This window comes from Rutidosis leptorrhynchoides, chromosome 7 (assembly GCF_046630445.1).
Source record: "Rutidosis leptorrhynchoides isolate AG116_Rl617_1_P2 chromosome 7, CSIRO_AGI_Rlap_v1, whole genome shotgun sequence".
Taxonomy (NCBI): Eukaryota; Viridiplantae; Streptophyta; class Magnoliopsida; order Asterales; family Asteraceae; genus Rutidosis; species Rutidosis leptorrhynchoides.
The window spans coordinates 45175600-45192173 of record NC_092339.1 but is presented as its reverse complement, the minus strand read 5'-3'; the positions used below and the strand labels follow the sequence as shown (position 1 = coordinate 45192173).

Here is a 16574-nt window from a genome sequence, read left to right as displayed (position 1 = left end):
TAAATGGGATGCAATATGGCGAAAATCCGCTCGTATGAGTAAGAGAGCAGAAGGTTCTCACGAATTTAGGGGTCGAGTTGAAAGACAGTACGAACGTGAAAATGGCAAAATGTTTGAATATTTTTATGTTTGGGAATATGTTAAGCGGTTTACTACGTTTGAGCAGGAGAGTACTTTAGAGTAGGTGTTTTCATGTTTTAACTTTATGTTTTGTATGTTTGAAGTGTGTTTTGTATTTGCATTGTAGTTCACATTCAACTTCAGTTTAATAATAGTGAAACTAGTTTATTATCACACACACCAATTATTACACATAAAATAACACCGAAGTCATCAGAGATAGCATAACTAACATAAACGATTGACGAGATTCCAATACATGTAAACAAAACATAATAATGTAATCATCACTCAAATTACAACTTGCGTCAACATAACAAAAAGATTGATACAATTAACATAACAAAAAGACATGATAAAACGGCATTCGGAAAGCCGGTTTCAATAAAAAGCTGACAAGTATCATAACATAAACCGGCCTTTGGATTTCCGGTTTCAGTTAAAGGTGTTTAACAGTAATATCTGCAAGAACAGTAAAAGCTGCAAGAAAAGTAAAACCGGCATTGGAAAATCCGATTTTTGAAACCGGCGTTTATAACCCCGGTATACTTTATGGTTATAAAAGGGTAGGTTGCATGTTGCATAATCGCAAGTAAAACATGGATCCGAAGTACGTTTCAATTGATGTATATTATGGCTGCGATTTTGCTGATGAAACAAAATTTGAAGGAGGCGAGAAAGCTACATTTGATAATGTTGATGTTTGTGGGTTTGATCTGCAGAAGTTGAACGAGTTCCTTCGAGAAAACTTACCGGAAAATCCCCGTTCAATGGACATATACTATTACAAACAAGGAATTGCCGAACCTGAAACAATTTTGTTTGATGATGATTGGTATGCATTACTAGGGAAAGCTTGTATACTTTCTGAAAAAATCGAGTTGTATGTTTTATATGGCATTTTTGAAGACGCCCTTGAATTTAGTAGGGTATATGATATTAATGGTGAATATTATAATGCATAAAATAAGTTGTAATGCATGAATTTAGTAGTGGTTTTTATTATTATTATTGTTATTATTATTATTATTATTATTATTATTATTATTATTATTATTATTATTATTATTATTATTATTATTATTATTATCAATGTCATTATCAGTATTAATTAAAAAAGATGCCCACAATTTTTAATGGAATACACAAATAAATACGGTGAAAGGACCCGTTCATATACATTATAAACGATTCACAATAGTTGATTACATCGCGAGGTATTTGACCTCTATATGATACATTTTACAGACATTGCATTCGTTTTTAAAAGACAAACTTTCTTTACAACGAAAGTTGACGGCATGCATACCATTTCATATTACATCCAACTATAATTGACTTAATATTAATCTTGATGAACTCAACGACTCGAATGCAACGTCTTTCAAAGTATGTCTTGAATGACTCCAAGTAATATCCTTAAAATGAGCTAATGCACAGCGGAAGAATTCTTTAATACCTGAGAATAAACATGCTTTAAAGTGTCAACCAAAAGGTTGGTGAGTTCATTAGTTTATCATAATCCATCATTTCCGTAATAGTAATAGACCACAAGATTTCAGTTTCTATAAATATCCGTACACTCGCAAGTGTATAAAAGTATTCTATAAGTTGTAGGCACCCGGTAACAAGCTTTAACGTTCATGTTTTACCCTCTGAAGTACACCAAATCAGGTGTGTTTAAAATAACCTCAAAGTACTAAAGCATCCCATAGTCAGGATGGGGTTTGTCAGACCCAATAGATCTATCTTTAGGATTCGCGCCTACCGTACATAGACAAGTAGTTTAATGTTACCAAGCTAAGGGTATATTTCTGGTTTAAACCCACATAGAATTAGTTTTAGGACTTGTGCATATTTCGTAAAACATTTATAAATCAGCGCATGTATTCTCAGCCCAAAAATATATATAAAAAGGGAGCAAATGAAACTCACGCATATAATTATTGTAAAACAGTTAATAAAACATTTGCATGTATTCTCAGCCCCAAAAATGTAAAAGTAAAAGGGGAGCAAATGAAACTCACGCAAAATCAGTTTTAGTGTTTGTATTCATTTCATAAAACAGTTATAAAACAGCGCATGTATTCTCAGCCCAAAAATGTAAATTGCAAAGCAATTAAAAAGGGAGCAAATGAAACTCACAATACTGTATTTCATAGCAATTATGTATATGACGGCACTGAACAAGTGCAGTGTTTGTCTCGGATTCACGAACCTATATTAAGTATATATATTTATATGTTGGTCAATATCTGTCTAATAATTTAGGTCAAGTCGTAGTGTATCACAATCCTAATGCTCGAGACTGACATGCAAAAGTCAACAAAAGTCAACTTGACCCAAAATGACTTCCAAAATCTATACATGTTTATTATATAACTTATATATAGTAGTTTTATATATTTAAATATATTTATCAGATCTTATTATACTAAATAATACAAGTCATTTATTAATAAATAAAAATTTATATTAAAATTCATATATGATAAAAATATACTTTTATATATCTCAAATAATAAAATTTATAAAATTCACTTAATATCATAAAAATATAGTGGTATGTATTATTAATGTAATTACATTACGTGTGGTAAAAATATCTTTGTACGCATATTTATTTGATAAAATAATATTGATAATAATAATAATGATAAAAATAATAAAATGATAGTTTCAATAAAAATATTAATTTTTAGTAATAAAGATAATTTTAGTAATAACATCAACTGATAATAGTTATAATAATCGTTTTAATAATAATATTAAAATTAATGATAATTCAGTTGACCATATCTTTTAATCCGTTCATCGAAACCACACGATTTCTAAATGAAAAGTTATTAATTTTTTTCTTCAGATTTTCAACGACATGCATATCATATAACTTATCTCAGCAGCATATGTATCAAATTCGTGATTTATCATAATCTATTTAACAACGAAACTAAGCATACAAACATGCATAATCATATATACTCGAGCACTAGTCAGGGATACACTATTAATATATAAAAGATAAGATATGAATGCTCACGTATCAATATTGTGATTCAATATTGCAGGAAAGTACGTAGACGCAACGAAAATGATAAACGTTAGGTTGACCTCACGAGCAATACCCTCGATCAATACCCATAACCTTCATAGCTATAACCCATAATTTCCTTAGCTCTATCCCTTTTGAAAACTTATTTTGAAATCGTCTGAATATAACTCCGTCGTAGTATTTTATGTACACTAATAATATCTTGAAATAATACTAAGTAAATATATATATATATATATATATATATATATATATATATATATATATATATATATGTAATTCAATTGAGAGAGTTTAGAGAAATATATTTTCAAGTTTCTATGAAATAATGAAACCTATTGAATTCTATTTATAATAGATTTTTGAATTATTAAAGTGAATTATTAAAGTATGAATTATTAAAGTGAATGATTAAAGTATGAATTATTAAAGTGAATTATTAAAGTATGAATTATTAAAGTGAATTATTAAAGTATGAATTATTAAAGTGAATTATTAAAGTATAATTATTAAAGTGAATTATTAAATTATGAATTATTAAAGTGAATTATTAAAATATGAATTATTAAAGTATGAATTATTAAAGTATGAATTATTAAAGTGAATTATTAAAGTATGAATTATTAAAGTGAATTATTAAAGTATGAATTATTAAAGTGAATTATTAAAGTATGAATTATTAAAGTTAAAGTAAAGTAAAAGTAAAGTAAAGGTAAAGTTAAAGTATAGTAAAAGTATAAAACTATATACGTATAATACGCGTATAAAAATATATATAATATTAATTTAAATCGTTATATATATATATATATATATATATATATATATATATATATATATTTAATAAAATAAAATATAAATATCGTTATCTTTATCATACTGGTTAAGTAATGAGTTGTCAAAAAAAATAGATTTCTTAAATCGCAGTGGACCTCATAACATAGGCCCGTAATCATATCATAATGTATCTGATAATTCAATCATTTGATATTATCTCTTAATTCTGTCGATAAATATATCGAAACAAATATGTTTATGTAAAGTATCATATATCTAATACTTTGTTAATGTTTTCAGTTAATATAATATATTATATATACATATCTATATACACATAATTGTTCGTGAATCGTCGAACACGGTCAAAGGGTAATTGATTACATGAATGTAGTTCTAAACTTTTTGAGATTCAACATTACAAATTCTGCTTATCGTGTCAGAAACATATAAAGGTTAAGTTTAAATTTGGTCGGAAATTTCCGGGTCGTCACAGTACCTACCCGTTAAAGAAATATCGTCCCGAAATTTGATCGAGGTCGTCATGGCTAACTATAAAAATGTTTTCATGACGAATATGAGTTGATAAATAGAGTTTTATCATCATTGAGTAATATAGATAAAACAATTTGATTACGCGAAGAGTATAAGTGAAGCTATCGCATGAGAGTGAAATGAGTAAACGTATATTCGTTTTAACCGATGACGTAGTTATGATTGATTTCCGGAATTCATGGGATTTAAAGAAAATCTTTGCAATAAGATTTGGTTCTTCGGCGATTAAGGAAATCAGGATCTTCTTTGATTAAATGCGATAATCTGTCTCGATTTCTCTGTCTGATATTTTACTATAATTCCACCCCCTTCGTTTCTTTATTTCCACAGCTCACACCTTCTAGTCTTTCTCCCCAATTCATACTTTAAAGTAGTCGTTAATATGCTTCATCCAGTATTGATTCTTGATATACTTTTAACTTTCATATCTGTCATTCTTCTTTTTCATCTACCACCGGAGGAAGTTATTTTCTTCTACCATTACCTTGGGGTTATTGTGTTTTTCATTCTCCCGTGTCTTTATATTGCTATACGCATTTATATACACGGTTTGTAATTTCGGGGTTGTTATCGGGCTTTATATTCTCCATTATATTTCGGAGCTTCATGCTTTCGTTTTCTCTTCCCGATCTTAAGTCAAGCGGATAATAGTCCAGAATTCGTAGATATGAATTTTTGGATGAACATAGTTAATGTTCTAAGAAGAAAATCGTAATGGCACGATCTTGATTTGGCAAATTACCAGAATATCCGAAAATATAGAGCTATCAAGATGATATGTTCTTAATATGTTTGAAAATTGGGTAGAATGTAAGAGTCGTGTAAACAGTACATGATGACGGTATGTTCTGTGAATCATCACGTTCCATTAGAAACTTAGCATGACTTACTGTAATATAATCACGTTGGTCAAGTGTCATTATATTATACTAACTCATGCTTCAGTTCCCAACATTACTTCAAAAACATTCCTATTTTAAATTCAAATTTTTTTTTAAATTTAGAAACTAACACAGTTTCTTTTTATATTGTAACGCAGATATTGCGAAGAGATAAAAGATATCGGATAAGAATAGTTGTGAAAATATCTTCAGGAATATCGAAGATATTATAATAAAAGATACGATAATATGGATGATGAAGAAGATTTGTCTGTGAAGGTTTAGAATAAGAAGTAAGGTGTTTGCTAACGATTTCAGTAGACACTGAATCATTTGGATCCTTTGAAGGCAGGTTTAGTATTTGTGATTTGTCCACAGCCTCCTTCATGGTCTGCTCAATCCGTTTTCCAGTTTCAAACCTTCTCTTTTTCTCAGCTTTACCACCATACTATTCTTTATCATCAAACTTTTGACTGTTAAAGTCGTTTACAGTTTTTGCTGCTTCATCAGCATTTTTCCAATTTTGGAGAACTAGTTCATAGTTTGGGATGTTTTTCAGAAAATTCACATTCGAAGTATGTAAGTCTAGGAGATAGACGTTATATGTATAACTTTTGACGTAAAATTGTCGCGAAATTCAAAATACTGATTGCTAATTCCCAGTAGTTAGTGTGACAATTATTGTTACAGGATGTAGGTGAGTACATGATGGGGTTTTAATGAATAAGTATAGTGGCTTTTCGGAGAGGCTTAAGTCGAAGGTTAATGAAGTTGTTGATAAGTTTACTGCTAATGTGGCGAGATATGAAAGGTTCTCCGGTAACAATGATGAAGGGGTAATTGTTATAATAAGGTTTATTCGTATAAACAAATGAAGGTGATTTGCTGGAGCTGTGACAAAACTGTCTATTTTGGAAAGAGATTGAAAAATTATATTTGGTAATAAATATCAAAGGATCTGACACGGATACGTGTTAAACTATAACTTTGGTTTCGAGAGCTTTTCAGATGCATGACAGTGGGTAATATGTGGTTGGATCATCATCTCGCATGTCTTTAGGAATTTCGAAGTGTTTGAACACATATTGTAATTGTTAATATGCATATGATGTTCTAAGATTTTGAATGATACAAATATTTTTGTGAGTTCCATGAATAGAAATGAGGTTCTAGGACAGTTTTGAAGTCAAAGTATATCTTTGAAAGATGTAGGAATCTAAGAGTGATGATTTCGGTTATATCTTGAATCGAATTCTGAGATTTCAAAATCAGAATATGTAATTAGATTTTGAATGAGTATGGTTGTTTTGATTTCTATAAAAGAATGTATATTGTTGTGAAAGTAGGGAGTATAATGGATGATTTGCTGAATCAGATTCGAAGAATGTAACATATTAATTGTGATTTATATATCTCTCGGGTATTACCTACCCGTTAAAAAAAAATTTCACAATTAATATTTTGTACAAAAGAATTTTATTACAGTCTTTATGGAAATATATATGTGTATATTTCTTCAGATGTAATATTGATTTAATGAGTTAATATTAAATTAAACTCATTTGATTTATGGTTAAGGCTAAGATAGATAATTTCTAAACTTTAGAAATTACATAATCGCCGTAGAATGTTTCCCCAATGAAGTTATGAATCAATACTTCATCGTTGTGGTATTCCTTGGTATCTACATGGCGTATGACGTCGATGCTCGTGGGACAGATTGTGAAGTTGAGGTTTGCGATGCGGTTGTTGTTGGTGGTGGTAATGGTACTGTTGATGTTGTTGATGGTGGTACTGGTTATGCTGCTGGTGCTACTGCTGGTGTTTGTAACCTTTGTACCATATTCTCCAAAGCCACTACCCGAGCGCGAAGCTTGTTGACTTCTTCTATTACACCGGGGTGATTGTCGGTTCGGACGAGCGGATAAATAAGATCTAGAATTTGGTGTAGTATATAATCATGACGAGATACTCTGGAAATGAGAGAGAAAATGGTGTTTCGGACAGGTTCGCCGGTAAGTGCTTCAGGTTCATTGCCAAGAGGGCAATGTGGTGGATGAAAGGGATCGCCTTCTTCTTGTCTCCAATGGTTAAGTAGATTACGAACCCATCCCCAATTCATCCAGAATAGATGATGGCTAATTGGTTGATCCATTCCGGTCACGCTGCTTTCGGAGCTCATGTGGAAATCCATATCGGCATAGCTGTCGGAATCCGAGGAACTCGAACTGGTTGAGGGATCCATCTTGTATGATCAGGGAAAGAATTTTTTTGGTAAGAAATAGATTGTAGAATTTAGATTTGGTATTCTTCAATATATAATTTACATATGTATATATAATACCAAAATCCCATAAATTACGGAGGAATCTTTGAAAGATGTCAGTCAAAGTTCACAGTAACAGATATGCTAAGATAAGAATTCGTCTATACACTATTATGCAATAAATGTAGGAAACCGCGTCTAGACTTAAGAATGATAAGTAGGTAATTTCCTAAGAATGATAAGCAGATGATTTCCGACTAAAAATGATAAGCAAAACTTTTGACATGCAGACACGGTCGAAGTCCAGACTCATTAATGCATCCTAACGACTTATCAGTTAGACACACTAATGCAGACATGGTTCGCTAAGACCACCGCTCTGATACCAACTGAAAGGACCCGTTCATATACATTATAAACGATTCACAATAGTTGATTACATCGCGAGGTATTTGACCTCTATATGATACATTTTACAAACATTGCATTCGTTTTTAAAAGACAAACTTTCTTTACAACGAAAGTTGACGGCATGCATACCATTTCATATTACATCCAACTATAATTGACTTAATATTAATCTTGATGAACTCAACGACTCGAATGCAACGTCTTTCAAAGTATGTCTTGAATGACTCCAAGTAATATCCTTAAAATGAGCTAATGCACAGCGGAAGAATTCTTTAATACCTGAGAATAAACATGCTTTAAAGTGTCAACCAAAAGGTTGGTGAGTTCATTAGTTTATCATAATCCATCATTTCCGTAATAGTAATAGACCACAAGATTTCAGTTTCTATAAATATCCGTACACTCGCAAGTGTATAAAAGTATTCTATAAGTTGTAGGCACCCGGTAACAAGCTTTAACGTTCATGTTTTACCCTCTGAAGTACACCAAATCAGGTGTGTTTAAAATAACCTCAAAGTACTAAAGCATCCCATAGTCAGGATGGGGTTTGTCAGACCCAATAGATCTATCTTTAGGATTCGTGCCTACCGTACATAGACAAGTAGTTTAATGTTACCAAGCTAAGGGTATATTTCTGGTTTAAACCCACATAGAATTAGTTTTAGTACTTGTGCCTATTTCGTAAAACATTTATAAATCAGCGCATGTATTCTCAGCCCAAAAATATATATAAAAAGGGAGCAAATGAAACTCACGCATATAATTATTGTAAAATAGTTAATAAAACATTTGCATGTATTCTCACCCCCAAAAATGTAAAGAGTAAAATGGGAGCAAATGAAACTCACGCAAAATCAGTTTTAGTGTTTGTATTCATTTCATAAAACAGTTATAAAACAGCGCATGTATTCTCAGCCCAAAAATGTAAATTTCAAAGCAATTAAAAAGGGAGCAAATGAAACTCACAATACTGTATTTCGTAGCAATTATGTATATGACGGCACTGAACAAGTACAGTGTTTGTCTCGGATTCACGAACCTATATTAAGTATATATATTTATATGTTGGTCAATATCTGTCTAATAATTTAGGTCAAGTCGTAGTGTATCACAATCCTAATGCTCGAGACCGACATGCAAAAGTCAACAAAAGTCAACTTGACCCAAAATGACTTCCAAAATCTATACATGTTTATTATATAACTTATATATAGTAGTTTTATATATTTAAATATATTTATCAGATCTTATTATACTAAATAATACAAGTCATTTATTAATAAATAAAAATTTATATTAAAATTCATATATGATAAAAATATACTTTTATATATCTCAAATAATAAAATTTATAAAATTCACTTAATATCATAAAAATATAGTGGTATGTATTATTAATGTAATTACATTACGTGTGGTAAAAATATCTTTGTACGCATATTTATTTGATAAAATAATATTGATAATAATAATAATGATAAAAATAATAAAATGATAGTTTCAATAAAAATATTAATTTTTAGTAATAAAGATAATTTTAGTAATAACATCAACTGATAATAGTTATAATAATCGTTTTAATAATAATATTAAAATTAATGATAATTCAGTTGACCATATCTTTTAATCCGTTCATCGAAACCACACGATTTCTAAATGAAAAGTTATTAATTTTTTTCTTCAGATTTTCAACGACATGCATATCATATAACTTATCTCAGCAGCATATGTATCAAATTTGTGATTTATCATAAACTATTTAACGACGAAACTAAGCATACAAACATGCATAATCATATATACTCGAGCACTAGTCAGGGATACACTATTAATATATAAAAGATAAGATATGAATGCTCACGTATCAATATTGTGATTCAATATTGCAGGAAAGTACGTAGACGCAACGAAAATGATAAACGTTAGGTTGACCTCACGAGCAATACCCTCGATCAATACCCATAACCTTCATAGCTATAACCCATAATTTCCTTAGCTCTATCCCATTTGAAAACTTATTTTGAAATCGTCTGAATATAACTCCGTCGTAGTATTTTATGTACACTAATAATATCTTAAAATAATACTAAGTAAATATATATATATATATATATATATATATATATATATATATATATATATATATATATATATATATATATATATATATATATATATATATATATATATATATATATATATATATATATATATATATATATATATATATATATATATATATATATATATGTAATTCGATTGAGAGAGTTTAGAGAAATATATTTTCAAGTTTCTATGATATAATGAAACCTATTGAATTCTATTTATAATAGATTTTTGAATTATTAAAGTGAATTATTAAAGTATGAATTATTAAAGTGAATGATTAAAGTATGAATTATTAAAGTGAATTATTAAAGTATGAATTATTAAAGTGAATTATTAAATTATGAATTATTAAAGTGAATTATTAAAATATGAATTATTAAAGTATGAATTATTAAAGTATGAATTATTAAAGTGAATTATTAAAGTATGAATTATTAAAGTGAATTATTAAAGTATGAATTATTAAAGTGAATTATTAAAGTATGAATTATTAAAGTTAAAGTAAAGTAAAAGTAAAGTAAAGGTAAAGTTAAAGTATAGTAAAAATATAAAACTATGTACGTATAATACGCGTATAAAAATATATATAATATTAATTTAAATCGTTATATATATATATATATATTTAATAAAATAAAATATAAATATCGTTATCTTTATCATACTGGTTAAGTAATGAGTTGTAAAAAAAATAGATTTCTTAAATCGCAGTGGACCTCATAACATAGGCCCGTAATCATATCATAATGTATCTGATAATTCAATCATTTGATATTATCTCTTAATTCTGTCGATAAATATATCGAAACAAATATGTTTATGTAAAGTATCATATATCTAATACTTTGTTAATGTTTTCAGTTAATATAATATATTATATATACATATCTATATACACATAATTGTTCGTGAATCGTCGAACACGGTCAAAGGGTAATTGATTACATGAATGTAGTTCTAAACTTTTTGAGATTCAACATTACAAATTCTGCTTATCGTGTCAGAAACATATAAAGGTTAAGTTTAAATTTGGTCGGAAATTTTCGGGTCGTCACATACGGTTTCATCACTTTTATTATATAAAAAAGAACACAATACGGTTACAACTAATGGAATACAACCATTCAAAGGTTACGTCTCGGGGGTTGTCGGTAATTTCTATGACCACCGGTTCCACAATCCACATCTCATATAACCCTCTCACTCCTCCTGAGTGGTTGAACTCCATGTATATCCTCATTAGTTATATCCTCATTCTGACTCGTTTGTGATGTACTACCTAGATCCTGCATACGTATAGGACCGTTTACGTATGAATTTTGTGGAGGACGCATCATACGGTGTGGACTGTGATGAGGGGTACTAATATCTAGGAGACTCACATTGTACTCGTCCGTAGACAAATCCCCAAACATGGATGATTGGCCACGGTCTGTTTGATGAGTACTATACTCGGGACGCGGGACATACTGAGTGTTATGATCTGATGTATACTGGGTCCTCGGGGTATACTGAGTTTGTGGACGGCTATATTGAGACGGGTCATAGTAATTGTTCGGCAGAAAATTGAAGGACTGTGTAGGATAGTAGTTAATTGACCCTGTGGCATATGATGCGCGTAGCCCATCACTTGACCCGGTAAATCATAAAATGGTTGCGGGTTCGGTTGACTATCCGGCCGCATCTGAGTTGAAGCTACCTCACGCACCATATGAAGTCCCTCCTGCTACATATTTGTTAAAAGTAAATAAATATTAGTTTAAAGGTAATTATTTAAAATATGGTACATGTTATAAAAATAAAAATAAAAATAACAACACTGTTACTTACAAGGATACTAGTAGTTCCTGCCCAATTAGGATATGTGTTGGGGGGATAAACATTTCCCGGGTCTGTAATGTGCACAACTGTGCGCGCATAGTACCAACTAAAGTAATCATAAGATGTGCCCAAGCCTTCCACACCCACATGAACCATGTTAGTTAGGTTCCTCCATTACTGGATGTACGTAGCTTGTGGTTCATTTGTTAACAAATTAACTCCCGCTTTGGAATGTAGGCTTGTGCTATGTATCCTTTCATGATCAGCGGCATTGTACAATTCGTCATTATCGGGAACATATTGTATCCACTTGTACTGTTTACATACTCTATTCGGAAGATGCATCTCAATAGTAGCCCAAAAAATAATAGGGCCACGATATGCCCACAAGCCTATGTCAGCTGTACACTGAGGGGGAAGTCGATCAAGATAGAATGCTTCATATGGAAGCCACTCAAACTACAATAACATAACATAATAAGACATTAATAAAATGTTATAAAAATATCTATATATGTCCTCATTAATGTAAAAGGGTTTACGTGTTCCTCGGTTAAAGCGGTAAGTGCTGCGCGACACGTTACCAGAACATGTGCGGGCGAATTGGAGTGTGTCCGTTTACCATGCCACCTTCATACCCATTAAGTAAAAATAATATATACCAATTATGTAAAAATAATATATTTTATAATAACGTATACAATTACAATCAAGTAAAAATATTATACCTGGCACCATACGGTTTACGAATGCCCACCCCTTCCGGGTGTACGAGTTTAATATGTATATCTGAAACTAGTTGAGGTGCGAGTGTTGAAATTCTTGCATACGCCCAATGTTGTACTAAAAGCATCGCACCATTTATGCCCTTAGCGTTAGGATCTTGAGCAGTATGACACAAATTTCTATAAACATGTGCGAGAACCGCACTACCCCAACTAAGACGCTGTGCGGCCGGACTAAAGTCAAGCAAGTGATATATGTAGCTCAAAGGTACATCATGGGAACTCGAGTCCGAAAATAGCAAGCCACCCATCATAGCTAACATGTATACGCGTGCTCGTTGTTGGTGACCCACAATATTGTCTACAAGGTCCATATCCAACTCTTCTATTAAAGTTGAAATCCTAATTTTTCCTTTCTCTATACCTCTTTCACCAATATTTTGAGGAGTAATCCCTAAATGTTGACTAACTAATCCGACCCATTGCTCATCGGTAAATTTGTACCACGTTCCGGATACAACCTCACCGTCAATAGGTAAACCCCGCATAATTTGTACATCCTGTAACGTTATAGTTGCTTCCCCTAATTGACAAATTTATATTAATAATGAAAATAATGCCAATATACGTATATAAATAATAAGATTATCTATATATATGTTTATAAATATTAAGATTATCTATATAAACAAAAGATTATCTATATATATACAAATTTACATAAATAATAAGATTATCTATATATATAAATAATAAGATTATCTATACATATACAAATTTATATTACTATGTATTAATGAATCTATACATATGTTCACTAACTAATTTATCTATATATATAATCTATACATATACAATAATACAAATTTTTAATAAATAAGATTACGAAATATACATATACAATATGAGGGTTAATCGGGGAGGATTTTTTTTACAGAAACGAAAGTGGAAAGTATGCGTTTCCGGACGCCATCGTTCAACCAAAGCTGTGATGAGAGCGTGATCCACTCTTTGTTGTCCCAGTTTGCACACGAGACCTAAACCCTTTAAATTCAAATATTGTAAGACCCGATTATCAATTCTTTCCCTATTTAGGTGACTAATATGACCCCAAAATGTCTGATCACATCTTCTAGGTTTGATAACCTCATCCGGCTTAATCGCCCCTGAAAAAATCGCATAAGACCTATGAACGCGTTGAGATTGTAAATATAGAAGACTATCATTAACGGGGATTGATCTAGCTTGAATAAAAGCCATTATATGTGAATATTTAGAGAGAATTGCGTACATAAAATTTTAAATTGTAGTGGTGGTGCGTCTGCAGTACCGAAGTATTGAAGTTCGATTTTATTCAGATGAATCCGGAGTTTGGAACTCCGGGTTGGACACATGGAACAATTTTGGTGTGGGTGATACAAGAAAGGCAGATAGACGCGATAAATGACAAAGTTAGGTGAATTTAATACAATTCACCAAAACGTGACCGAAACTCGGAATACCAAATAACCGTAGATCTCAACCTAGAGAACATATGTTGGTCAATAAATGTCTATTAAGCTAGGTCTGGTCATAGTGTATCACAATCCTAATGCTCGAGATCGACATACAAAAGTTATCCAAAGTCGTATCAAAAAGTTAATTTTGACAATAGTTCAACAAAACGAGACGTACCTTATATAAGGATTCATTTACTTGGTTGGTAATATTCAAAAATCCAATTTATCAATCTTACAAACAAGTTGTTTAAATATTAATTGCAGATTCAAAAGCAATTCCAATTAACGTCAATCATAATTCAGTTGACCATATCTTTTGATTCATTCATCGAAATTACGCGATTTCTAAATGAAAAGTTATTGATTTTTTGACAGCTTTCCAAAAACATGCATATCATATACCTTTTATCAGTAATATATGTATATAATTCGTGATTCATCATAAACTGTTTAACGATAAAATTTATCATACAAGCATGCATAAATCTATATACTCGAGCACTAGACATTTATACACTATTAATATATAAAAGATAAGATATGAATGCTCACGTATCAATATTGTGATTCAATATTGTAGGAAAGTACTGATAATGCTAAAAACGAACATCTATTTCATAGCATTATCCCTCAAGAAAGACAAGCTTTTAGTTGCAATTGTTCTATTTACAAGTGATATTTGTTTAAATAATAAAAGGTGAAGACAAAAGACAGATTCGACGAATTGAAGACGCAAACGACCAAAAAGCTCAAAAGTACAAAGTACAATCAAAGTGGTTCAAATTATTGATGAGAAACGTCTCAAAATTACAAGAGTACAAGACGCTAAACGCAAAATGCAAGATATTAAATTGTACGAAAGGACGCTCGAAAATCCGGAACCGGGACCAAAGTCAACTCTCAACGCTCGACGTAACAGACTAAAAATTACAAGTTAACTATACACATAAATATAATATAATATTTAAACAATTCTTAAAATTATTTATATATTATATATTATATTTAAAAACCGTTGGCGGAAGAAACAAGCTCATGTGAGCTGGAAAAGCAGGCCATGCGATCGCATGGCCTGGCAGTTATAAAGCCATACGATCGCATGGTGAATAGTACCAGGCCACATTCCTATAAAAGCATGCTCTGGTTGACTGATATATCAATCCATCTCTCTATCTATCACTCGTATATATATATATATATATATGTATATATATATATATATATATATATGTATATATATATATATATATATATATATATATATGTATATAAGTATATATATGTATATATGTATATATATATATGTATATATATATATATATATATATATATATATATATATATATATATATATATATATTATTTTTTTAATTTTAATTTTAAATTCTAATAATAAGGGTATGTTAGCGAATGTTGTAAGGGTGTAAGTCGAAATTCTGTCCGTGTAACGCTACGCTATTTTTAATCACTGTAAGTTATGGTTAATGTTATTTTTAAATTAATGTCTCGTAGCTAAGTTATTATTATGCTTATTTAATGCCGAAGTAATCATGATGTTGGGCTAAATATTAAAATTGAGTAATTGGGCTTTGGACCATAATTGGGGTTTGGATAAAAGAACGACACTTGTGGAAATTAGACTATGGGCTATTAATGGGCTTTATATTAACTAAACGATACCTCGTTAATTTAATATATAGACTTATAATTTGACGTATTTATATATAACCACATACGCTTGACTGGGTATGGTGGGCGGGATATCTATAAATACCAATAATTGTTCATTTTACCGGACACGGAACTAGATTAATAGTTAATAGACTTGTTGAAATAGGGGTGGATTACATTCAAGGGTAATTGGTGTAATTGTTAACAAAGTAGTAAAACCTTGGTTTACACGCAGTCGATAACCTGGTGTATTCATTAAATAAAGTATTAAGACCTTGTTACAATTCGAATCCCCAATTAGTTGGAATATTTGACTTCGGGAATAAGAATAATTTGACGAAGACTTTCGCATTTTATATTTATGACTGATGGACTATTATGGACAAATCCGTATGGACATATCGAATAATCCAGGACAAAGGACAATTAACCCATGGGAATAAACTAAAATCAACACGTCAAACATCATGATTACGGAAGTTTAAATAAGCAAAATACCTTTATTTTCATATTTAATTGCACTTTTAATTATCGCACTTTTATTTATTGTCATTGTATTTAATTGCACTTTTAATTATCGTACTTTTTATTTATCGCAATTTCATTATCGTTATTTACTTAACGCTTTAAATTAAGTTATATTTATTTTTAAAATTTTACATTAGGTTTTAACTGCGACTAAAGTTT

At 30.4% G+C, this 16574-nt stretch overlaps 1 protein-coding gene across 1 annotated transcript; it reads right to left on the bottom strand.

Moving 5' to 3' along the window:
• Positions 1–12166: 12166 nt before the first annotated feature.
• LOC139859161 (serine/threonine-protein phosphatase 7 long form homolog) lies at positions 12167–13977 on the bottom strand. The gene is made up of 4 exons (XM_071847959.1): positions 13653–13977; positions 12721–13300; positions 12535–12622; positions 12167–12451 (listed from the first exon to the last, which is right to left on the bottom strand). Exons 1-4 carry the CDS (start codon positions 13975–13977, stop codon positions 12167–12169), a joined length of 1278 nt encoding a protein of 425 aa, XP_071704060.1.
• Positions 13978–16574: the final 2597 nt, after the last annotated feature.